This window comes from Cryphonectria parasitica (assembly GCF_011745365.1).
Source record: "Cryphonectria parasitica EP155 unplaced genomic scaffold M406scaffold_1, whole genome shotgun sequence".
Lineage (NCBI taxonomy): Eukaryota > Fungi > Ascomycota > Sordariomycetes > Diaporthales > Cryphonectriaceae > Cryphonectria > Cryphonectria parasitica.
This window is the reverse complement of record NW_024468909.1, coordinates 3,400,901-3,422,848: the sequence shown is the minus strand read 5'-3', so window position 1 is coordinate 3,422,848 and position 21,948 is coordinate 3,400,901. Positions and strand designations below refer to the sequence as shown.

At 52.1% G+C, this 21,948-nt stretch overlaps 8 protein-coding genes across 8 annotated transcripts; 4 read left to right on the top strand and 4 right to left on the bottom strand.

The window, feature by feature from the left end:
* Window positions 1–3: 3 nt before the first annotated feature.
* Window positions 4–411, bottom strand: M406DRAFT_53875 (uncharacterized protein). Its single transcript, XM_040924529.1, has one exon. It carries the CDS (start codon window positions 323–325, stop codon window positions 155–157), a length of 171 nt encoding a protein of 56 aa, XP_040781324.1. The 5' UTR covers window positions 326–411; the 3' UTR covers window positions 4–154.
* A 1,438-nt stretch (window positions 412–1,849) lies between these two features.
* On the top strand, window positions 1,850–2,602 carry M406DRAFT_248232 (30S ribosomal protein S10, mitochondrial; the record flags this gene model as incomplete). The annotated part of the gene is made up of 2 exons (XM_040916515.1): window positions 1,850–2,339; window positions 2,418–2,602. The coding sequence occupies 2 exons, from the start codon at window positions 1,850–1,852 to the stop codon at window positions 2,600–2,602; spliced, it is 675 nt and encodes a 224-aa protein (XP_040781323.1).
* A 391-nt stretch (window positions 2,603–2,993) lies between these two features.
* Window positions 2,994–4,589, top strand: M406DRAFT_336048 (putative tryptophanyl-tRNA synthetase; the record flags this gene model as incomplete). The annotated part of the gene is made up of 6 exons (XM_040921101.1): window positions 2,994–3,053; window positions 3,165–3,416; window positions 3,533–3,613; window positions 3,700–3,815; window positions 3,929–4,050; window positions 4,120–4,589. 6 exons carry the CDS (start codon window positions 2,994–2,996, stop codon window positions 4,587–4,589), a joined length of 1,101 nt encoding a protein of 366 aa, XP_040781322.1.
* Window positions 4,590–4,817: 228 nt separating this feature from the next.
* On the bottom strand, window positions 4,818–8,434 carry M406DRAFT_285000 (uncharacterized protein; the record flags this gene model as incomplete). The annotated part of the gene is made up of 9 exons (XM_040918600.1): window positions 4,818–4,994; window positions 5,071–5,351; window positions 5,421–5,605; window positions 5,661–7,479; window positions 7,566–7,689; window positions 7,740–7,858; window positions 7,961–8,078; window positions 8,141–8,322; window positions 8,390–8,434. The coding sequence occupies 9 exons, from the start codon at window positions 8,432–8,434 to the stop codon at window positions 4,910–4,912; spliced, it is 2,958 nt and encodes a 985-aa protein (XP_040781321.1). The 3' UTR covers window positions 4,818–4,909.
* Window positions 8,435–8,567: 133 nt separating this feature from the next.
* Window positions 8,568–9,326, bottom strand: M406DRAFT_354408 (uncharacterized protein). Its single transcript, XM_040922904.1, has 2 exons — window positions 9,282–9,326; window positions 8,568–9,205 (listed from the first exon to the last, which is right to left on the bottom strand). Exon 2 carries the CDS (start codon window positions 8,885–8,887, stop codon window positions 8,624–8,626), a length of 264 nt encoding a protein of 87 aa, XP_040781320.1. The 5' UTR covers window positions 8,888–9,205; window positions 9,282–9,326; the 3' UTR covers window positions 8,568–8,623.
* A 584-nt stretch (window positions 9,327–9,910) lies between these two features.
* On the top strand, window positions 9,911–12,117 carry M406DRAFT_87199 (uncharacterized protein; the record flags this gene model as incomplete). The annotated part of the gene is made up of 4 exons (XM_040926103.1): window positions 9,911–9,986; window positions 10,055–11,147; window positions 11,204–11,465; window positions 11,529–12,117. The coding sequence occupies 4 exons, from the start codon at window positions 9,911–9,913 to the stop codon at window positions 11,952–11,954; spliced, it is 1,857 nt and encodes a 618-aa protein (XP_040781319.1). The 3' UTR covers window positions 11,955–12,117.
* Window positions 12,118–13,910: 1,793 nt separating this feature from the next.
* M406DRAFT_14904 (uncharacterized protein) lies at window positions 13,911–15,363 on the top strand (the record flags this gene model as incomplete). The annotated part of the gene is made up of 5 exons (XM_040915394.1): window positions 13,911–14,168; window positions 14,222–14,422; window positions 14,479–14,525; window positions 14,584–14,871; window positions 14,928–15,363. Coding segments are annotated over 5 exons (1,230 nt in total), but the record flags the coding sequence as incomplete, so codon positions are not given.
* A 2,574-nt stretch (window positions 15,364–17,937) lies between these two features.
* M406DRAFT_325806 (uncharacterized protein) lies at window positions 17,938–20,209 on the bottom strand (the record flags this gene model as incomplete). The annotated part of the gene is made up of 4 exons (XM_040920025.1): window positions 17,938–18,035; window positions 18,142–18,232; window positions 18,275–19,709; window positions 19,809–20,209. The coding sequence occupies 4 exons, from the start codon at window positions 20,207–20,209 to the stop codon at window positions 17,938–17,940; spliced, it is 2,025 nt and encodes a 674-aa protein (XP_040781317.1).
* Window positions 20,210–21,948: the final 1,739 nt, after the last annotated feature.

Sequence of the window (21,948 nt, the reverse complement as noted above, 5' to 3'; positions counted from 1 at the left end):
AAGGCAAGAGCCGGACTACGCGTCCCATACCGACAGGCCTTCCTATACGCCCTAGGAAAGATCTATATTTCTTTCCCATCGTCGGGATGCTCACCACAGGACACTCGCGCTCCCCTGGCTGAGCAGTCGAGACCACTCTTGGCCAAGATCCGGATTAGATGTGCTTCTCCACTGATGTATGATTCAGTGTCGAGAGAGCCACTGTTCCGATGCCGAGAGGTGCAATGTAGACACGGCTTGATCGGGATCGCGGCTGATAGAACACGCCGTCCTGGCGTTGGTTTTTTTTGTGGTTGGTCGTGTCAAGACCACCTGCGAAACTCATGAAGCGCTGCGCCAGCTCGCGCTCACGTCCTTAGACAAGAGACCCAATGATCTACCACCTAAAATAATAAGTGAATAAAACTTGTCAAATCCAATATCTTCAAAATGAAACCATGTAAATTTCTGCCGTGACACTTGAATGCATTCCTTTCGAAAATGCTCGTAGACTTCTCTTGCGAAGTTTGTCCTGGTCCGACACTAGGTCGTGGTGCTTATCGATAAGGACTCCGACCCGTCAAGATTTCTCAGAGCTTCGACATCCGCGCCTCGTCATTCAAAACCTCGATTCTAAAGAGATCATGCAGAGATGAATGCGCCACCAGTATTACGGCCGCTGAGGGCCATCTTGCAGAGGCGGCTGGTACGTATGATACTTCAATGCGAAATTGGGTCAAGTCTAACAGCGTCCAGCAGATCGTGCCTTCTCGTCCGACCCGGGCGCCTCACTACGTTCGAGCAACACAGTATCGCTACCAGCTCCGTTACAACTCCTCAATGTTCGCCCAATCTCCCATGGCATGTCATTACAGATTATTGGCTGGACTAACCCCGTTTTAGACCCCCAGACCAGACCCCAAAGCCCGACGACTCTACCCAAGCGGCATCGAATGAGCAGACCACAGAGAACGCAGCTGCACCGAGTGAGACCTCCCCTCAGGAATTGCAAAATGCCGACGATCAAGCTAGCGAAGTATCTGCGGAATCTGGACAAGCACCGCAGTCAGAGTCCGAGGCCGAGCAGGACGTGCCCACAAGTTTCGAGGTTCCAGGGCACGAAGCATCAGACACAATCACATCCGAGCCTGCGGTTCCGAGACTCGACAGCCTCTTCGTGAAGTCCGCCTTCCAACGGCTCAAGACTGTGGATGAGGAAATACAAGCGGGCATCGCGGAAGCCGTGGTGCGTCAACTCGAGGCCGAAGAGGCGAGTGCGGCGGCCCATGCAGCAGCGCTCGAGGCCCAAGAGGTTGCAACATTCAAGAAGGAAACCTCGGGAGTGGCTGAATCTATCAGCGCGGATGTGACGGAGCCTCGGGCATCCGAGACTGTGGTTTTGGAAGCTTCAGCTGAGCAGGAACCTGCTTCCCGTTCTCCGACGCCGGGTCTCGAGATGTTCGCGAACGCCTCTCCGGAGGAAATAGCAGCACTCATGGCCCATTTACAACAACTTCAAGCGGGAAAGAACGGTGTGGCCAATGCGGCTCCGAAGGAGCAGCAACAGGGCGTGTCGAAGCCTACCATGTCACAGAGTGCCATACCTGAATCTCCCGCGGCGGAAGCAGTCGCATCGATGGCTGAGCCACTGGAGCCTTCTGCGAAAGACGCTGAGGAACAGGCCACTGCAGATGCTACTTCCTCAGAATCGAGCGCTCCGCCGTCTTCGGCTCTTGAGAGCGGGGTGTCTATGGATTCTATCCTTGAGGATCTCGCCTCAGAAGCCAAGATAAATGAGGCCTTGTATGAAGGACTCCAAGCTGCAGGGTCGGGTGTGGAGGATACACAGATTCCACAGTCCAGCGCATCAATGACTTCCGAGCTTTCGCAGAGCTCTGTGGGTGAAGTTAAAGAACCAGGCAAGAGTACAGAAGGACCCGAACGGAACGCCGAAAAGGGCGAGCCTCGACGCATGCCGCGCAACGTGCAGGCCTTCTACCTGCAGCCTCTACGCCGCGTAGCCCAGTATGGTGTTCCGTCTTGCGACCTGCAGCTGCGTTCGTACAGCGTACGGCCGCTGGAGTCCTTCTGCGACTTTGCGCTGCGTGCTGCGTACTACCTCGGTCTTCCGGCGTACGGCCCCATCCCTCTGCCTAAGATAACGGAGCGCTGGACGGTGCCTAAATCCAACTTCATCCACAAGAAGTCGCAGGAAAACTTTGAGCGTATCACGCGGCGAAGGCTTATCCAGATCAAGGATGGACATCCCGAGACGGTGCAGATCTGGCTGGCTTTCTTGCAAAAGCATCAGCAGGCGGCAGTGGGTCTGAAAGCTAACCTCTGGGAGTTCAGCAGCGTTGGTAAGTTTCCTCCATCACGTCAATTTCGAAACGATACTGTATGGTTCGTCTTCTTTCATACTAATTTCGTGGAAACAGACGTGGCCAAGCAGCTGGATGAAACCTTCAAGGAGGCAGAACCACTCATCAACAATAAGGCGCGCTTCCTGGGACAGAACAAGGAGTTTGCGACGATGGAGAAGGTGGATGAGTTCCTCCAGAGCGAGAAGTATAGGCTGGTCGGAGGCCAGTTTTCGCATAAAGAGGAGCGGATTGGATCATAGATTGAGACGGAGACTGGTCTGTCTGATTGTCGATATCATCTTCGTCCTCCTCGACCTTGTAAATTTGCCCAGATATAGCCCAGTGTAGGAACAGAGCTTCATAAAGACCACATCAGTATCTGCACCAAATGTTCATGAAATACAAAATGTCCCATAAAAAAAAGGTAATGTAGCAACAAAGTTCTCAATAACAACCTCATACGACCGCGGTGGGTTTCGTGCTGTTGCGGCAAACCAAAGCAGATCAAAATTCAACATCCCTGAACATCCCCGGTCTTTGCACTTTCCAAACAGGGCCCGGCTCAGCAACCACATCCAATAATTTCTCTCCGCCACCAGCACAACAACAATTTTTCCCTTTACAGTACAGAATAGCCAAGCCATCTCATAAATGCTGTGCAGATTAAAATCGAGACCTCAGGTCATCAAGGCCAACCCCTTACCGTACTGGGTCTGCCCATCCTGCGGTCCAACCGCGGTCTCACAACAACAACAACGACAACAACCAAAAGGCCGCCGCCATGCCTCGACCAGCAACACCAGGAACAACACCAGCAAGCAGGTTGTCTTCTCAGGCATCCAGCCCACCGGCGTCCCACACCTGGGCAACTATCTCGGCGCTCTTAGGGAATGGGTCAGGCTGCAGGACGGCGCGGGGCCCGACACAACGCTGCTGTACTCGGTCGTCGACCTGCACGCCATCACCGTACCGCAGCGCGCCGCGGAGCTGAGGCGGCAGAGGAGGGAGATGCTTGCCGCGCTGGTGGCTGTGGGGCTGGATCCTGAGAGGAGCGCAATCTTCTATCAGAGCTCGGTCAGTTTTTGTTTTCTTGTCTTGGAAGCTTAATGAGGACTCAACGGGCCGGGTGGGTGCGTGTTGTGTGTGTGCATTTGGGCTGATGAGGGAGAGAGGTTTGGTGGCGTGATTAGGTACCGGCACATACAGAGCTTATGTGGATCTTGAGCTGTACGGCCTCAATGGGTTACTTGTCGAGGATGACGCAATGGAAGGTATGTCATCTACTTGTCATGACAGAGAGAGGTAGAGCAGCAAACCTCGAGCAGGCGAGCGGCTGATGAAGGACTGGGTCCTGCAGAGCAAGCTTTCCCTATCCGAAGACGCCAGCGCACTGGATGAGAAGGCCAAGGCGGCGCTGAAGCTGGGTCTTTTTTCATATCCCGTTCTACAGGCGGCGGATATCATGGTGCATCGGTACGTACTGTGGTTCCTCACTCCTTTGGTGGGATATGTACTGCTGAATCTCCCGGCCTGGCTTGAGGGTGTGTGTTTTTGTCTGTTTTCGCTGACATTTCCACCTTCCCAAGGGCTACTCACGTCCCTGTCGGTGAAGACCAGAAACAACACATCGAGTTTGCGCGCGAGTGCGCCACCAACTTTAATGCAACCTACGGAAGTGCGGTTCTCGTCCCTCCTGAGACGATTCTGTGTATGGCCCCCTCCCCCGCCCCCCCGGGCCCTGTGCCAAATGCTCTCTCGAACTAATCCTCTCACATAGCCCCCGCCCGCCGCGTCATGTCCCTCACCCAGCCCACATCCAAAATGTCCAAATCAGACACCAACCCGTCGTCACGGGTTCTCCTCACAGACACGCCCGAGCAGATCAAGAACAAGATCATGCGCGCCCTGACCGACTCACTCACTGATCACATCGCCCACGACCCCGAGCAGAGGCCTGGCGTGTCCAATCTGCTCGAGATCCTGACCATTCTCGAGGGCAACGAAACCAGGACGCCCGCCCAGATGGCGCAGGACTTTGACGGCGTGCAGCATCCGCTCAAATCGCTGAAGCAGCGGACCGTAGATGCCGTGGTGCGGGAGATGGGCGATGTAAGGGAAAGATATCGGGAACTGCTGGGCAAGAGGGACGGTGCTTGGTTGGACGAGATTGAGGCCGTGGGTGCAGAGAAGGCAAGGGCGAACGCCGATGTCACAATGCGGCTTGTGAAGGAGGCTGTTGGGTTCTAGAAGCCTTTGTACCTGTGAGTCCAAGTGATTCATGAGAGAGAGCTGAAGCCTACCTGGTTTTGCTCTGCACAGGTAGCCGTCAGCAACAAGACACACCACACCTCACCAAAGGCATAGGAGCCCTGTCGGCTCCAATCGTCAGCCAAAATCAATACACATATATGTAGGGTCTACTATTGTGATTGGCACTGATCCTGCTCGTAGCTTCAATCAAGAAAGTTTAAGAATCCGATATCGATTTGCATCCAAGTTCTGTTATCTATCCTAACGCCCAACAAAAAACCCAACACACGACGCCGTCGATGCTCTTCTATGCGCCATCACGATGCGTACGCAAAGCTAGAGCCCCTGCACGCCAACCAGAACTCTCTCACCACTGTATTTGTTTGACGTGATCCTCGAAGACTTACGGGTGAAAGATTAGCGCCACATGCTCAAGGCAAAACACATAGAAGGGGGAGAGGGCGGAACTTGTCCTTACTTGATGATCTTCTTCAGAAACATGGACTTGTCCGCGTCCGTCACTTGAGTGCTGGGGAATGCTGGATCGAACAGGGTAGCCTCCAGCCACCCCTTCGCCCGCGGATGCTGGAAAACAAGCTTCTTAAGAGGGTCACTCAGTTTATCCAGCTCGCTACGGGATGCGTTGCCACCAATGTTTTGGACAAGTGAGCGGGCCAGTAGAGGCCCGAGGTGTTCGATCGCGTTTTCAAAACCGGCCTGTATGGCTGGATCATCGACTTTGATTGTCACAAAGCCTGACTGTTAATTCGTTTCTTCGTTAGTAAGCGGTACAACGTGAGGCTCGAGCATCGGAATACATTTACGTACCCAAAAGTCGCAGGCACTTCCCTTGAGAAGCAGTTCTTTGCCATCAAGCACTGTTAAGGCAAACATGAAGAAGAACTCTAGATCTGTACTTGGCTGGACTTGCAAAAGCGCTTCCGGGTATCGTAGCATGACGTGGTGGACAAATTCAATGCCATTTTGTGCGAGATCGGGGTCGCTATCCGGATCTATTGCCAGGTTAGCCATGTAATCAACGCAAATGCTTCGTGGTTTTGCCCCCACCAGAAAGTTCTCTCAGGAGCCCCAACACCCATGGAAGTAGAGATGAAAGGCAGCTCAGGATCTGAGCCTTGGAGCGGCTGCCCAGGGAGCTCACGAACGAGCATGCTGTGCTGATCATGATACCTATTCTGGGGTTGGTAGCTGCAGTACTGCGAGTGAAGAAATCGACAACACTGTCTGGAGAAAAGACAAAGGGCCCATCTTCAGTCTCGGAGAATCCTGCTCTAAAGATGTTGCATACGGTCTCAGTCACTTCTCCGCTCTGCCCAAAGGCTTGGTATAGCCCTGTAATGACTGCCATGGTGTGATTCTGGATGATCACAAGGCGCTCATTTCTGGGTTCCAGTGAGATGGTCTCCGGCTTGTCCAGATCGATAGGCCCTTCGGACAAGCTCTGCACCCCCCTGGCCATGCTTGCCATCAGCCTGAGTACTCTTTCTGTGATCAGTAAAGAGGCTTCATCAGCAGATGCTGGCGCATTCTTTTGCGCTGCTAGATCCATACGCAGCCTGGTTTCCAGCCAAGGTTTCATGTCCGGCTCATCTGCACTCTCTGGCTGGTTCTTCAGCCGAAGGCATTTTTGTGCATCAGCGTTGAGCAATGAAATAAGCTGCTCGAGGTACTCGAGCTTGCGGTCCTCCTGCGGGATGGCCTGAATGATGGAGGCGATGCCCGTCATGATCCTCTCTTCAGACACCGAGTCAATGCCTAAGCCATGTATCCGATGGAAATGCTGAAGGAAGGCCTCGACATGATCCTTGAGCAGGGATCGGCACGAAGAGCATAGTGTCATAATGGACTTGGAAGAAGAGCCACCAAGGAGCCCGTCCTCGCCGACAACACTAAAGAGAAGCTCGAGCGCCGCGGCCAAGTATTGTTGGTGGCGCTCGAAGAAGTCTGAATATCGTTCGATGGTAGACAAGCTTGTCTGCAACAGTCGAGGCGGTATTTCAGACCGCGCCGGACCAGGACTGACGAGCTGAAAGAGCTCAGAGGAAAAGACTTTGTGCAATTCTTCATCGCAATTGCCGCTGTCCCCGACACAGTCGCTCAATGCCCCCAGGCAAAAGAGGGCAGCCTCAATTTGTGCCCAGTCTCGGGCTGAAAGAGAGTGAAGTAGCAATCCGACGAAATTGCTCACTAGAGATCTACCCTCCAGGGCATAGACAGCTTGCAGGAAGTCTGCAACGTCTTTCCTTGCCTCTATCCACCCGGTCCTGTCATTGGAGTCCATCTCGCTCCACGAGGTGGCCTCGATGAGTTGGATCTTGCGATAGCAATGCGAAACTGCATCCATGACCTGGCTCATCGCGAAGGGCAGCCAGCTGTATGTTGCAGCCTCTTCCATAAAGACGGTGTCAGTCAGCGTCTCGACGAATGTTGCCCAGAATTCCAGAGCAGGTACAAAGATCCTGTCCTCTCCGACCAGGACGCCGTTGCAGTTGAGAAGGCCGCATAGCCTCTGCAGCATTCTTTGTGACGCGTCTCCCATATCTTCCATGAGAGTCATGATTTTTGCATCGCCAGCACAGATCAGCATTACGCCATACTGGGTCAGCGCAAAGTCGAAATCACCTGCAACCAGTTGCATGTAATGATCTCTGGACCAGTCACTTTCGAAAAAGGCGAACAAAGCCTCGTAATGCTCATCCCTCAGAAAACCGGAATAGTTTTGCAGGATATCGATGAATAACTCCATCGTCGGCAATGACAACTCCTCAACTTGTATGCATTGCAGGGCAGGAAGTATGAGATTTCGCAGGGGCGTCTTCAGCGCATCCTCACTGGGTGGCAGCCTCTGCTCATACATTACCCAAGACTGTAGCAGTGTCAGCCATTCCGCATTACAGGTCAGGGCGAAATTATGGGTGAGCGATCGATTAGAGAGCAGCTCAATAGACTCACCTGCAAGCACTTGATAGTTTCTTCGCGGATTTTCAAGCCTGAAGGAGACGTGATCGAGAATCCCTGGGCGAGGAGGACCGCTACGTCCTCCCCGTTTCGGATGAGATAGTCATGTACTCCCGAGCTATTCCAGGTCAATGGTTGATCCAACGTGGTCCAGAACACAGGCCTTACCTCTTTTGTGATTTCATCTCCGTTCTCGCGACTTCCTCCACGAGCACCGTGACGAACCAGATAGCTGCTAAGAAGCTGGTCTCGGAAAGGCTCGAGGTGAGATCGGAGGTAGGCACATTCTTAGATTCGTCCCTCGTCACAACGCGACCAAGATCGAGACAGTACAGCAAATGTCGCACACAGTCAGGCCAGAGGTGAGAGAAGTGGATGAAGAAGGTGACCAGAGCAGATGCCAGCTTTCGAATTACAAGTGCGGCGCTTCCGTCCGTCAGGGATCGACTAAACCAGCCAAGCAGGCTCTGCAGAAGCTGTCTAGCATCATCACCCGCCAGATTCGAGCTGCCCAATTTCAGTATCCTGACATAGGAGGGGCGGGATACACAAGGAGTAGCCACTCCTACCTCTCTGTATTGAGCTTGATGATAATGGTCAAGGCCCCAAAGAATTTGACCTGATCATCTGGTCTCTCCAACATGCCATGAGCAAACTGCCATCCTGCAGGGGAGCGTTGAAGACGCTGAAGAGCATCCTGAGTTCTCGCTATGACCTCGGGGGGAGCCGGTTGATACAGAGCCAAGATCAGCTGTTCCATAATCAGCGACCACACAGACTGACAGAGGATACTTGAAGGAGGGGGGGGGGGGGCTTACCGACTCGGCCTCATCTAGAGTTGATGGTAATGGTAAAGGCTCCATCTTGTCTTGCACCAAACATAGCGACGGCTAGCAAGCCTTGGCGGAAGTCGTGCTCTGCGTTGAAGCGGTCGCACAGGCTGAAGACGAGGGTGGCACTAAACCACAGTGTGGGACGCTTCTAAGGTTGGCGGATGTCGAAAGTGGGATAGAGAGTTGAGACTGTGTCTGCATTGCGCTTTTTACATGGCATTATTCTGCGAAGGAGGGGTGTAGTGGGGGGGGAGGGGGTTCAGCAGGAGAAAAAGAGCAAGTCAACCTTTTGTTTGTATTCTCAGGGTTACTGGCTGTGTGGTACCAGTGTGACGGTGCTGGGGTGTGGAAGGAGATGTCTGGTAGTGGGGTAAAAATGTCAGCTTTATCGATAAGATGCACAGTACACAGTACTGCACCCATTGCTGCCGTGACCCGTTGGCGCAAGGGCGCCTGACAGGCAGACAGGGTGTGAGGGCCCATCAGCCGCTAGCACCTTCAAAGCCCAACTCCCCCAGGTCTTAGACTTGCCACATGCCTGCTAGCCACGGTAAGTAACTTCGTAGCTGAGCAGGCACGTCTATGGAGGGTCGTTGAGGGGGGGCATGAATTGCCTTCCTCTTCGCTTTCGTCTTCGCATCCCAGGAGAGTAACACAATGATGACCTTCCAGATGGCCGATAGTCTCATAAGTGGATTTTTCTTTTCTCTAGAGGTGTCATTATGAGGCATTTTGACGTTACTTTTGGACAAACCCCAAGGCAGAAACGTGGGTGGGTGGGTTGAATTTGTGTGAATTCGTCTAGGCACACCAAAGTTTCTAAGCAGCAATACTACCAACCACTACAGCATTACCCAGGCAGGCTCACGGGACATACCAACAATATTCTTGTCTTGCTTCATTCTATGTTGAAGGTCGTGTACTGGACAGCGGATACGTACTTGTTATAACAAAACTCGATTTGTTCTGGGGCAGAAAGACATACATCCACAGCATCCTAGAATGTATGCAACAGTCATACCTGATAGTTTCCCTGAATGAGACTGGCTTGAGTCTTAAACCGAAGCAAAACGAGCCGCCTGTGCCATGTACGGGGATCGTCTTGGGGGTCACCCTAATTAGGTAGGACACAAGGGACAGTGGTGATAGTGGGGCTTGCTAGATTGGAGACTCTGAAGGTGGGGTGCTGAGCAGCGCTTCCGCTTGGATGCTTCAGGATGGTATCTTTGCCCACCCCCCCCCCCGGCCTCTCATGGCTCTCTCATCAACTTATAAGATCTGCCAGATACTCCTCTCATATTTGCTACCCTCATCTCTGCAGGCGTCACATTCATGTTGCTCATCCTTTCTAGGCCCTTCTTCACTGCTACGCGTAAGGGTCCGTCATTCAGTTCTAGCTTCCCTCAAATCACGCATAGACTTCGAGGCAAGAGCAGGCCTCCTGCCTTTGTCTCCGGGACAATTTCTTGGTCTTGGACCGCCGCGTATAGCAGCGCTGCAGCCGAGATGGAGACAGTGGAGACCAGCAGCCAGCTCGCTGAGCTGCGCAAGCTCATGAGAGAGCGCAACATCGACATATATGGTCAGCAGTCTCACCACAAGCCACTTCACTTACCATCCACGTGCTGACAGTAGATGTCTTGTTTTCAGTCGTGCCGTCAGAAGACAGTCACTCCTCTGAGTACATCGCGCCATGCGACGCTAGGAGAGAATTCATCTGTGGCTTCAACGGCTCAGCAGGCTGCGCAGTCATCACCCAGGAGAAGGCGGCCCTGGCGACGGATGGCAGATACTTCAACCAGGCGTCCAAGCAGCTGGACAACAACTGGACTCTCCTCAAGCAGGGCCTACAAGGCGTACCCACCTGGCAGGAATGGGCCGCAGATGAGTCTGCGGGCGGCAAGACTGTCGGCGTGGACCCAACCCTGATCACAAGCCAGACTGCCGAGAAGTTCATCGCAGACATCGAAACGAAGGGGGGCTCGGACCTCGTCGCCGTCAACGAAAATCTGGTAGATATTGTCTGGGGACAGGCCAAACCAAGCCGCCCAAACGAGCCAGTCAAGCTACTTCCTCAAAAGTACGCTGGTAAGGACACCAAGGAGAAGCTTGTGGGCTTGCGGAAGGAGCTGGCCAAGAAGAATCTTGCTTGTTTCGTTGTCTCAATGCTCGATGAGATCGCCTGGCTTTTCAACCTACGCGGAAATGATATACCGTACAACCCTGTCTTCTTCTCCTATGCCGTCATTACTGCCGAGGATGCGACTCTCTATGTCGACTCAACGAAACTTGCCGAGGGGTGCGACAGTTATCTGGCCGAGAGCGGCGTCACGGTGAAGCCCTACAGCAGCCTCTTCGATGACGCCAAGGCCCTCAGCGAGACCCTGGCGGTAGGCGATGACGCGACGAATGGAACAAAGCCAGCGAAGCGATATGGGATCTCTACCAAGGGGTCGTGGGCACTTAAACTAGCGCTAGGCGATGAATCCGTTGAGGAAATTCGATCGCCAGTTGGTGATTTCAAGGCACAGAAGAATGAGACCGAGTTAGAGGGCATGCGTCAGTGCCATATTAGAGACGGCGCCGCATTGACAGCTTACTTCGCCTGGCTGGAGGACCAGCTGGTCAATAAGAAGGCCGTCGTCGACGAGGTGACCGCGGCTGATAAACTTGAGGAGCTGCGATCGAAGCACGAGAATTTTGTTGGCCTTTCGTTCCCGACGATATCATCTACAGGTGCCAAGTAAGTCAACACGTGGTGGTCATTGAACATAGTCCCCAAGCTGACATATTATACAGTGCTGCTGTCATTCACTACATCCCGGAGAAAGGGAGCTGTTCCATCATCGACCCGAATAAGATCTACCTTTGCGACTCAGGGGCACAGTTTCTTGATGGCACGACAGACACCACGCGGACTCTGCATTTCGGAACGCCTACAGAGAAAGAGATACTAACGAACACTCTGGTGCTCAAGGGCAACATAGCCCTGGATCGTGCTGTCTTTCCCAAGGGTACTACTGGCTTTGCGATAGACTGCTTAGCTCGCCAGTTCCTCTGGGTGCGTCCTGCTTTCTATGACCCGGATATATGTATAGATGTGAAGCTAACAAGTCTTGTGCAGAATGAGGGCCTAGACTACCGTCACGGCACAGGCCACGGTGTCGGGTCATACCTGAACGTGCACGAGGGCCCTATTGGCATTGGGACGAGAAAGATCTATGCCGACGTGTACATATCAGCGGGAAACGTCTTATCGATCGAGCCAGGATACTACGAGGACGGAGAATTTGGCATCCGTATCGAGAACATCGCGATCGTGAAGGAGGTCGAGACCGCCTTCCAGCTTGGCGACAGGCCTTTCCTCGGTTTCGAGCACGTCACGATGACGCCCTACTGCAGGAAGTTGATCGACACCAATCTCCTGACCCAGAGCGAGAAAGACTGGCTGAATGACTACCACATGGAAATATATGCAAAGACGAAGGACTTTTTCAAGGATGACGAGTTCACGTTGGCGTGGCTGAAGAGGGAGACCGCACCCATGTGAACGAGCCCAGACCACACGAGTCACAAGGCCATCGGCATGATGGACGACAAATGGGAACACCGTTTTGGATTGAAATATTTAGAAGCGTGGATGGTCCGAATTTTATGGTATAGGATATTTCCGTCTAGAATTGCATGAAGGCCGCCAGCGCAAACGTCGTTCCAAAGGCCAATTTGAAAGTCGGGTTCCTTTCCAGAGCCGACAGCACCTTCGAAGACTTTACCCTCTGTCTCAACCTGAGCATCCCCAAGAGGTCGATGCCGTTGCGAGAAGCCAGCTGTGTATATGATGTCACCGATCAGTTACCCGCGTCCACCCTCCCCCTCTCTGTGAGAAGGCCAACAGCGGCGACTTACCTGAATAGCGACGATTGCTATGCCCGTCAGCAGGACCAATGTTTTGGAGAAAACACTGACCAGCACACCAGCCAGGAAGCCTAGCACCAAGCCACTGCCCGTCAGCCAGTCTCACTCCCACACGATCTCGCACAGATGGAGTCCCTCACCTACGAGACTCCCCCCGGATAGCTGTTTGATGACCTCAGGGTTTAGCCAGCCCTCAGACTCAGCCACCACCCGCTCCACGGCTGGAGGAGGAGACCTGGATGCGGCGGGCACCGCATCAAGACGCATCGGCCGCTGGCGACTGGCGAGGAACAGACTTGTGGACATCCCCAGAGTAAGCGGAACGGCAAGGCGCCGGAGCGCACCGCGGCATAGTGCTATTGTTGCCATTGCCAGTGGTGTGTGCTCGTTGTGTGATGAGGATTTCCTCAAAATCCAGTGAGAACTTGGATGTCGACCAAGTCCCGACGCGCTGCTTGGACCACTGACGTAGCTGGACGGGACACATGTGATCGCGCGTTTAGGTATAGAGAGGCCCTTCGGGTTAGGGTTGAAGTATCAGTCTAGCCTCCTCGCATATCCCAAGAGGTCACCACTTCTCCTCCAGCAGTTACCTGTTCTGGAAATAGATTCAAAAAACACTTTTTCTAGTGTGGAAGTTATATCCTCAGGTTGAGTTATCATAGTCTACAGTTTTATATTGTGTAAAATCTGTGTTCGGTCCTTCAGTCGTAGCTACAAGAGGCTGTCCTGCTTCTTAGTGTGTGAATGTCTAGTAAACATGGAGGAAGCAGGAGGTACATACCTCCTTCCGCTAAATCTGCTAACTCTACTGTTTCAGTAAGCAAGTGCTCAATCAACTAGCAAGTAGAGAAAATTCCTAGTGTCAAATGGGGTTCGACCAAAAAGGTAGGGGGAAATCGAGGTAAATCCCGTGGTACGGCGTTGGGTTGGCTTCCAATATCTCCAGGCTTCGTCTGCGTTCTGCGTCGTTCTATCGTTTGGATTTCTCGTCCATTTTCCAGGCCTCACATCTTGAGACCTTTTTTCTTTTTGTTTCTCAAGTCGTCCAGCCACCATAATTTGTTGCACCCTCTCTCGTTTCCACCATCTCTACTATTTTTCTTCGGACTGGATCTGACCTCCACCATCATCCTGACTTCTTTCCAACATCTTCGTTTCTACAGTTGTATTCATCCCATCATCTTCCACCTCGCGCCGTAACACGGTACCATCTGCTGGACAGAAGCCCCTTTCACGTCACATACTTTGTTTATTCAGTACAGTACAGTACAGTACAGTTCACTTCGCGTCGACCAGTCAAGATGTCTCAGCCTGTGGCCGAGTTTGACTTCGAGGATCGCTCGACCAACCCGCCTACCAGAGGTCAGCCTACTGGCCTCGTCCTCCCTACATTCTCCTTTCTCTTTCTTGAGCTGACAAGTCTTCCTCTCAGGCACCCTCTTGCTCCACAATGGCCAGATCATCAAGATCGGCCGTGACGAGCGGACCAAGTGAGTTTGGTCTGACCTCAGCCTCGCATCAGGATGACATGAACACGCACACACTGACAAGAGGCTTCCGCAGCGATCGTGCGTTCTTGAATGCCTCCGTCTCCCGCAATCACATGGAGTTCTATTCCATCCTCTTCGAGGATGGCTGTGACCGCTTGGTCTATGTTCGAGACCGCCAGTCCGACAACGGTACATTTGTCAATGGCATTCGCATTGGCCGACCAGACAAGGTCGAGCCAGGCAGACTCCTCGAGCACGGTGACACGGTGACCATGAAGCCTTACCTGTCCTTCAAAGTCAAGCTTCCCTTCCAGAAGAGAGTTGAGATGACGCCGATTCAAAAGGAAGAGGTCAAGGTCAGTTGCCACCTTATGTTCTCTCTCCTGTCTCCCTGCTAAATGGGTGCTAGCTGTTCGATGGAAAATACAAAGTCACCGACATCATTCTCGGCCAGGGTGCCTCTGCTGAAGTCCGCCTTGCCTACGATATGAAGACTGGAAAGCAGGTTGCCTGCAAGATCTACGACCTACAGAGCGACTTGGGCAATGGTGCCAGTAGTTTCGTCAGGAAGACAATGCGCTCGATCACCATGATGAGCCAAATTGATCACGTCAGTATCCTCGGCTCGCTGTTGATAACATGAATAACTAATCAACTGGTGTACAGCCCAACATCGCATCTTTCAAATGCGCCTACAAGAGCGTCCACACACTGTAAGCTTTCGTCCCTCTCTTGCATCCTTGACATCCAGATGCTCACCACCTCCCGCAGGTATGTCTTTGAGGAGCTTGCGTCTGGTGGAGACCTCTTCTCCCTGACTAGCCTTTACAAACGCTTCATGGAGCTCGAAGTCAGATGGATGATCCGTCAAGTTCTCGAAGGCCTCGACTACCTGCACGCCAAAGGTGTTGCCCATCGGGACCTCAAGCCCGAGAACGTTCTCTGCATGGTCTCCTCCAAGCCAGCACACAGGCTCGCCCTTACAGACTTTGGTGACGCCGGATCGATGAAACAGGGCCCACTGATGGATTTCGTTGGAACCAGAGGTTTCCAGGCCCCGTAAGTTTTCCATGTTCCCAGTCTAAGAACCAGACTTACACTGACTCCAACTATAGTGAGATGTTTCAACCAACCGGTGCACACGACACTGCCATCGACATGTGGGCTCTGGGCATCATGACCGCGCAGCTCCTCGCCGGCTCTGGTAGAGTCTCCGTCCTCGATGACCTCGAGCATCTCCTGCCTGAGAACCCGTTGATCGAGTCTCTGAACTTTAAGGCTATGTTCGACGAGATCAAGACCATGCGAGGCGACGCTATCTCAGCATGCGGCCAAGACTTCATACGTCTATGTTTCGAGACGGACCCAAAGGAGAGGCTCACCGCTTCGGATGCCTTGAAGCATCCCTGGATCAACGAACCTCGCAACATCCGTACGCTGTTCGAATCACGTGCGCAGCAGACTCGTCAGGGCTGGAACCACCGCCAGTGCCACGTCGATTTGATTCGAGATCTTCCAAATGTGCTTATCCCCGTGACGGAGCACAAGGAGCCCAAGGCCAGCACTCACGGATCCAACCTCGGAAGCTGCATCTCTGACCACTTTGAGACTGCCAACGTCCAAGTCAAAGTCCCCGCTGAGAAGTCTTGCCCCTTTGGTAAAGTGACCAAAGTGGGACTCCAGCTCTCTAAGGACAGCGATGGTGTTCGAACCAAGCTTACCTGCGGAGATGCCGGAAACAAGGCTCAGGACAACATGGGCACCAAGAACACGAAGAAGCCTGGAAAGCGAGATAACAAGGGTGACTTGTCGTATGTTCTCCCTCTTAGCTATTCTGACGCCTTTCCCCTTGAGCAACGGCATTCAAATGACGCATGACTTGACTGACCAACCATTTCATAGAAGCCTTGAGAAGCTGGTGTTCGCCAAAGCCCCCCGCGCCCAGAGAGACAATGACGACAAGAAGCGCATGCACCTGGCCGAGCTCAAGGAGAGACATGTCAAGATTGCGACACCCGAGATGACTTGGCAGTTGATGGCCAAGAAGACCAACAAACGTACAAAGCGCACACGACCTAACAAGACTGACGACATCGATCGTACTGCTAAGCGCACGAAGTTCGCCTGAAGAGAAATCCGCGGCACCACGATACTCACGAGCTTTTTCTGATTTTCTCATAACTGGGAATGGAAGGCGGATCCAGGAGGTTGTTGTATCTGGCTTTCTTGATGTTGATTGTGCTACGACGACCGCAAGGTATGGAAAATCGCCAGTGAAAACCTACGGGATAATCACGTTGAAAGACGATGAACGCATACATGGCTTTTTACGACCGGACGGCAGCTGGACATGCCAAAATTACCTACCTAATGAGGACATATGGGGTCCATGGAACTTTACGAATTGACAATGGATACGCATGGCAAGTCGCTATTAATGAGGACCTTTAGATTGTCCATGGCAACGCGACGACGCCTATGCCTTTAATTAATACTCTATGGAGTTAATTTTATGACATTTCAGATTCAAGATTCAGTGCCATAGTTTTATGTGATGCTTACGCCAGCATAATGATTTGATTATATTTTGGGATACAGTAAGAGGACCGGCAGGTGTCCCCCAAAGAAGTACAGTATGCCTCCAGAATCCAAACATGACCTTGCTGTCATATCAGATATAGTCCCCGACTTGGTTGGCTATCGGGCTGTCATGGGTCGTGCCAATGAGCGGGTCATAGACTGAACAGGTAGTACCTTTTCATTGCGGTGGACAGTAGGGTTTTATGGGATAGGAATGGAACATGATTCGGGCAAATTCCTGCTCGCTGCTTGGAGCTCCAGACGGAGGGGCCATGCTCAACCCCAGGTCCTCCAGCCACTTCGTCCGAAACCCTTCAGAATACCCCGTAGGTACTTCTATGCCACATGCCTTATACAAAGCCTTGGCTTGTTCCTTCGACATTAAGAGACCTTGCGCAACTAGGAAGTCGCAGATATCGGATTCTGTCAGAACTTCTTCAGACGTCTTAATCTCCCAACAATCCTTGATACGCCTGTGGATGTCTTCATTCAGCACATCCCAGATATGCTGTTGATGGGTGCTATCGAAGTCACTTGTGAGGGGGCTCAAGATGTAAGTCTCGAGGTCAGGAGGTACCACTTTCGCCTCGTGCTGCAGGGCTCTCTTCTTGGACTCATCCCTGGGACTCCAGAACGTTGACAGGAGTAGGAGGGCCTTGGGTCCTGGCAGTGGTCCATCTCCACTGTTGGTGGCCACAAAATCTAGGAGTTCCTTCTCCAGAAGCGAGGACCCATATTCAGCCCTGTGTGTCGTTGCCAATAATTGAATGCGCCATACTGAATCGGTTTCAATCAGAACGCCAGGGCGCCGTTCATGGTGGCCAACCGAGGAGGAGGGTGGCCCTGGAGAGATATGAGTATGCCATGGCAACTGCCAAGGACTGCTCACACGCCCTCTAGGATAATATGCGCCTATAAAGCGTTCGTGGAGATTAATGCTGGACGACGCGAACAATTTTAGGGCCCCAAGGATGGTGTCGCAAACCTGGCGGTCGTGCCACAAGTGTGCCTGCAACGACGCGAGAGACTCGAATAAACTCAGAAAATTGCCATATGGGCTGATAAGCTTGTCAAAATTGTATGACTCGGTCCAATCGAAACTCATTTTAATCATAGGACTCCAAGGCTGATGATCGTCCAAGCTTGTGCACCAATTCAGAAGGCGCTCGAGTGTGTCAAGACAGTCCTTTTGATGTGCGGAAGGAGGGCGTGTGGAGTCGCTGAGAACTTCCGAGAGGATTGAGACTGCAAATTCATTCAAGATATGTGCTTTCACTGCTTTACTGGCATCGCGGTAGTGCTGTGCCATCCAGTGTCGCACATAGTGTCCAAACCCGAACGTCGCAGCCTCGAGTACGAATGGATAGCGGAATTCATTACGTATCCATCCTGTGAATCGGGGATTGGTGGAGTCTCCAAGCAGGTGGAAGTATATTGTATGAAGTGACTGAAGGATTTCGTGACTCTGTTGGCGGCAAAGCAGTCCCTGGAGCCTGTGCAGCTGACAAAACTCGAGTGCTTGGTGCATGTCAAGGTCCCACAAGATCAAACAGTCTTCCTGCTTGTGACCAGGCCCCCTGAACAATGCTGCACGAGCAATACACGCGAGATAGAGTCGAAAGAGCGGGCTATCCTCTCCAAGGCTATGAGATTCAAGAATGGTCTTGCCTTCGGGAGTATTTCTCAGAAATTCGCTGGCGGTTCGGTGGACAAACCGGACTCGGCTGGCGGGATGTGGAGTGGACTCACCAAGATCGATACATGCGTCGACAATCTTGGTACGAGGTTGGGAATCAATGTCGACCAGACCAACACAATGCGAAAGAATCATCTCGCAAGTCTTTTGGCAATCGGCAAGCAGGTCACGACCAAGAAAACGGACAGTCCCGTCGGGCCTTTCAAACTCCTGGATCACCCGCGCAGATTCCTCCCGGTGGAGAGATAGATGAAGAGTCATCAGATCGATGTTGTCGCTTCGTCCTTCAAGAAGTCTGGCTGAGATGTTCTTCTCGTCGTCACAGAGGAGTAACCGAAACACATTAGCTGCCCCAGTTCGATAAAACTGCTCATCTTCTCCGAGTCGCTTCCACATCGAAGCAAAGAGACCGTACAAGTCGGCCGGGGTCGCATCCAGCCGTTGTTTGAGCGTCTCGATGGAGTTGCCGTCATTCAATCCGCGCACCAGGCTTTGAGTAGCCACACGCGTCCAGAGAAAGACCCCCTCAGACTTCCCAACAAGCTGCGCAATAAACCATTCGATGCCCTCTGTACAGGAATCTCGAGGAAAGCGTGATGCATAAGGCTGGAGGGCATCCATCACGAAGCGGTGTCTGTCAGGTGCCGTCAACTTCTCCAGGCGAAGATGTCTCGAATGCCCGAGATCTCGGTTGAACACTGGTTCTGGACGGCTTGAGACACATAACCGGACAGTACGGAGTTTTTCAAGTTGTCGGATACTCCTGAGGAGCGCATTGGCTCCATCCGCCTCAAGAACCTCGTCCAGGCCATCGATGATGAGACATACGGAGCGTTTTACTCCTCTGGAACGAAGTGCGGTATGTAAGCAACGCTCCAGCTCGTCGAGAGTCCAATCCCATGGACTGTCCTTGTCCTCTAAACGCGCCTCGGGCATGCTGTGGATCAGGTGAGGAACAAGAGCTCGATCATGTTGCAGCAGCTGGTAAAGCAATGTACTCAGCATCCCAGCGATACTTCGCTGCATTGTGCTGGTTGGAGCGTTGAACCAGAAGAAGTAGTGAAGGACAACCGTGTCCGCCGTTGGCTTTGAGTGACTTAGGTGCTGGCAGATGAACTTCATCAGCGTGCTTTTGCCAGCACCGGCCTTGCCACTGATCCAGTACAGGCTCGAATCAGATTTCAACCATTGGCCAAAGTCATCAAATGTCTCTTGGCGAGCCCGAAGCATCTTATCCCGCTGCCTGATCGACCAGCTGGACAATGTGCTGTCTCGCGAGTTGACGTCTGATGATGTGGTAGAATCGATGTTCTCGCCAAAGAGCCATTTGAAAGTATCGTGATGGGCGTCCCTGACATCGTGGTTGAACCGCTGGTTCATCCCGTCGAACTTCAGACTGGCCAAGAGACGGTCTTGCTGGATGCTACTCTTGGTTTCTAGCTGGATCGTATGGAGATCATCCCTGGTGTTTAGCTGGAGTGCGTGGAGATCGTTCAATCTCAACAGGAGGTCATCCATCCCAAATTTGGCCTTGGACACCGCACGGATGAAATTTTGTAGAGAACGATTGAGGGTCGAGAACTCTTCGAGGCGCATAGCTTCTTGTGCTTTGTTGGTTTGGCTGTATCAAGAGATGATCAGCCGCGAGCTACATCTGTTTTCCAAGTTGCTCCAACACGTTTCCGCAGTCTCTGTTGAACATGAAAGAGTAAGGACTTACTAGAGGTAGACAAGAATTCTGGTCTGCATAGCAGTTTGGCAGCCGATCAATACGTTGTTGAGCTCATCGAATTTATGACGTTGCCATTGCCGCTTCATGCCCACCAAGACAGCCTTCGTCGCACGACCGGACCAGGATATTTGACCGGATCTAGGCACAGCCAGCTTTTCGTACATTTCCCCTAGCTTTTTTGCAGCTTCTCGGCAGCTATTGGCAATGCGCAAGAGTTCAGACTCTTCGGAAGTGATGGGTTGCATGCCGGCACTGATGGAGGTTTCGAGGATCTTAGTTGCCCTAGAGAGATCGTGTGCTGTGGACTCGGCGTCAGCATCAGGTGTGCCCGCGCGGTACGCCCGCCTCGATACTTCAAATAGCATGTGACCAAAGTCGATCACCGTCATTATGTTGCACGCAAGTGAGAGAGCGTCCAAAAGCATCTTTTTTCCACTCGCGTGCTCTTCAAAATCTTCTTGTTGGCCTTGTGATGTTGTAGAGGGATCAAGAACGTGAAGAGAGGAGGAAGAGGTGATAAATCGAGGGCTGGACAACGAGGGGCTGTATGTGACATGATGAGCACGCTAATGCACATGGAGTTAAATATTATGACTTCAGCTCAGTCCAATGAAGAAAATTCCATGTTTGGGGGGGTGCATTTTAGCTCTTTTCAGAGTTGCGCTGGTCAGTAAGATCTGATGACCAGCGAGCCAGCTCGAGCATGTGGCTTCGCTCACCGGTCTCCATGCCTTTCCCGACGCCACAGCAGAGCATTCTCTCTTTGGGTCGTGCTATAGAAAAGTCAGTCTCGATTGAAATGGTTGTGTCGAGGCTTACAAGAAGTTGACCATGAAGTATGTTATACTAACACAGGTCTCCAGCTTGACGATAATTATATATTCCGTTGTACCAGAATTTGGGCGCGGTCGCACGAGGAGGACTGAAACCAGATCTCTGGACTGGGAAAAATACGGTAAAGCAGATCAAGAAGGCATGGCAACCAAGTGATCTCGAGCAAGAAGGTTCCGAAGGGTATGATTGGTCCCCTGTACGGTGACCCAGGACCTGTGTACATTGCCTGTCCCGAAGTCTACTCCCAGACGTATCCAAGTGAAATGCCTCAAAGCAAACCCGCCGTATCAGGTGCATTCTCTTCGTCTCTGTTGTCTCAAGTAAGGCTAAGCTGGAACGTGCCGAACTTTGTCCATCACTCGTTCACATACTGTACTCTGACCACCACCCGGCGGACACCTATGTCTACCAGATGGCCAAAATACTGACAAATTACACAAGAATTACAACTGCAGTGACACCAGACATTGCACAACAGAAAAGAGCTATACAGCAGGAAGTTACACACAATAATATTCAACAAAATGCATAGCTATACATTCATTATAGTTCTATCTTCTTTCTCTATCTATAGTCCTAACTTGAAAACAAAAGACTGCTAGTATATAAATTGTTAAGAGTTTCCAGGTATAAATGTAGTGTATGCACTGATCAGCAGTTTTATGATGAGGGTACTAATACTCTATTTGCAAAGCAGAATTATGAGATAAAGAAAGACTGATAGATATAAAAAAGTCCTATTGAAGGGTAATCTTATTGTTCATTCTTGTATGGTTGGTACGATCAAGTAGCAGAAGAGGACTGATCTGAGAGACCTAGGAGAGATGAGAGTACGTGTGTATGCATATATTATTATGTAAGGAATCTATGGGTTTTCTTTTGGCCCCCAAACGCCCTTCTAACGCCGAATGTAAAAGAAAGAAACGCTCGTGATGCAGTCGAAACCGTGTGCCTAAACCCGGCAGTATGAAAGAGCCGGGAGCAAATTATGAGTTGACCTCGGCAAACCAGGTCCTCAATAAACCAGCCAGAGCACCTGGCAGGTCCTCCAGATTATGCACAATGAGGTAGTACTGGAAGGGAAAGGTGTCCAGGTACCTCTCGATGACGACCCTGCTGTTCCCGTCCGCTTCCTTGACGAACTTGGCCTCCTTGAGCTCCAGCACGCTGTCGCCCTTCTTGGTGCCCGAGTCGTCCATGATGATAAACACGACCATGATGCGCTCCTCGAGTGCCTCGCGCAGGAGCCTGCGGATCCGCTCGTGCGCGGAGCTGGGCGTCAGCCCGTCCGAGA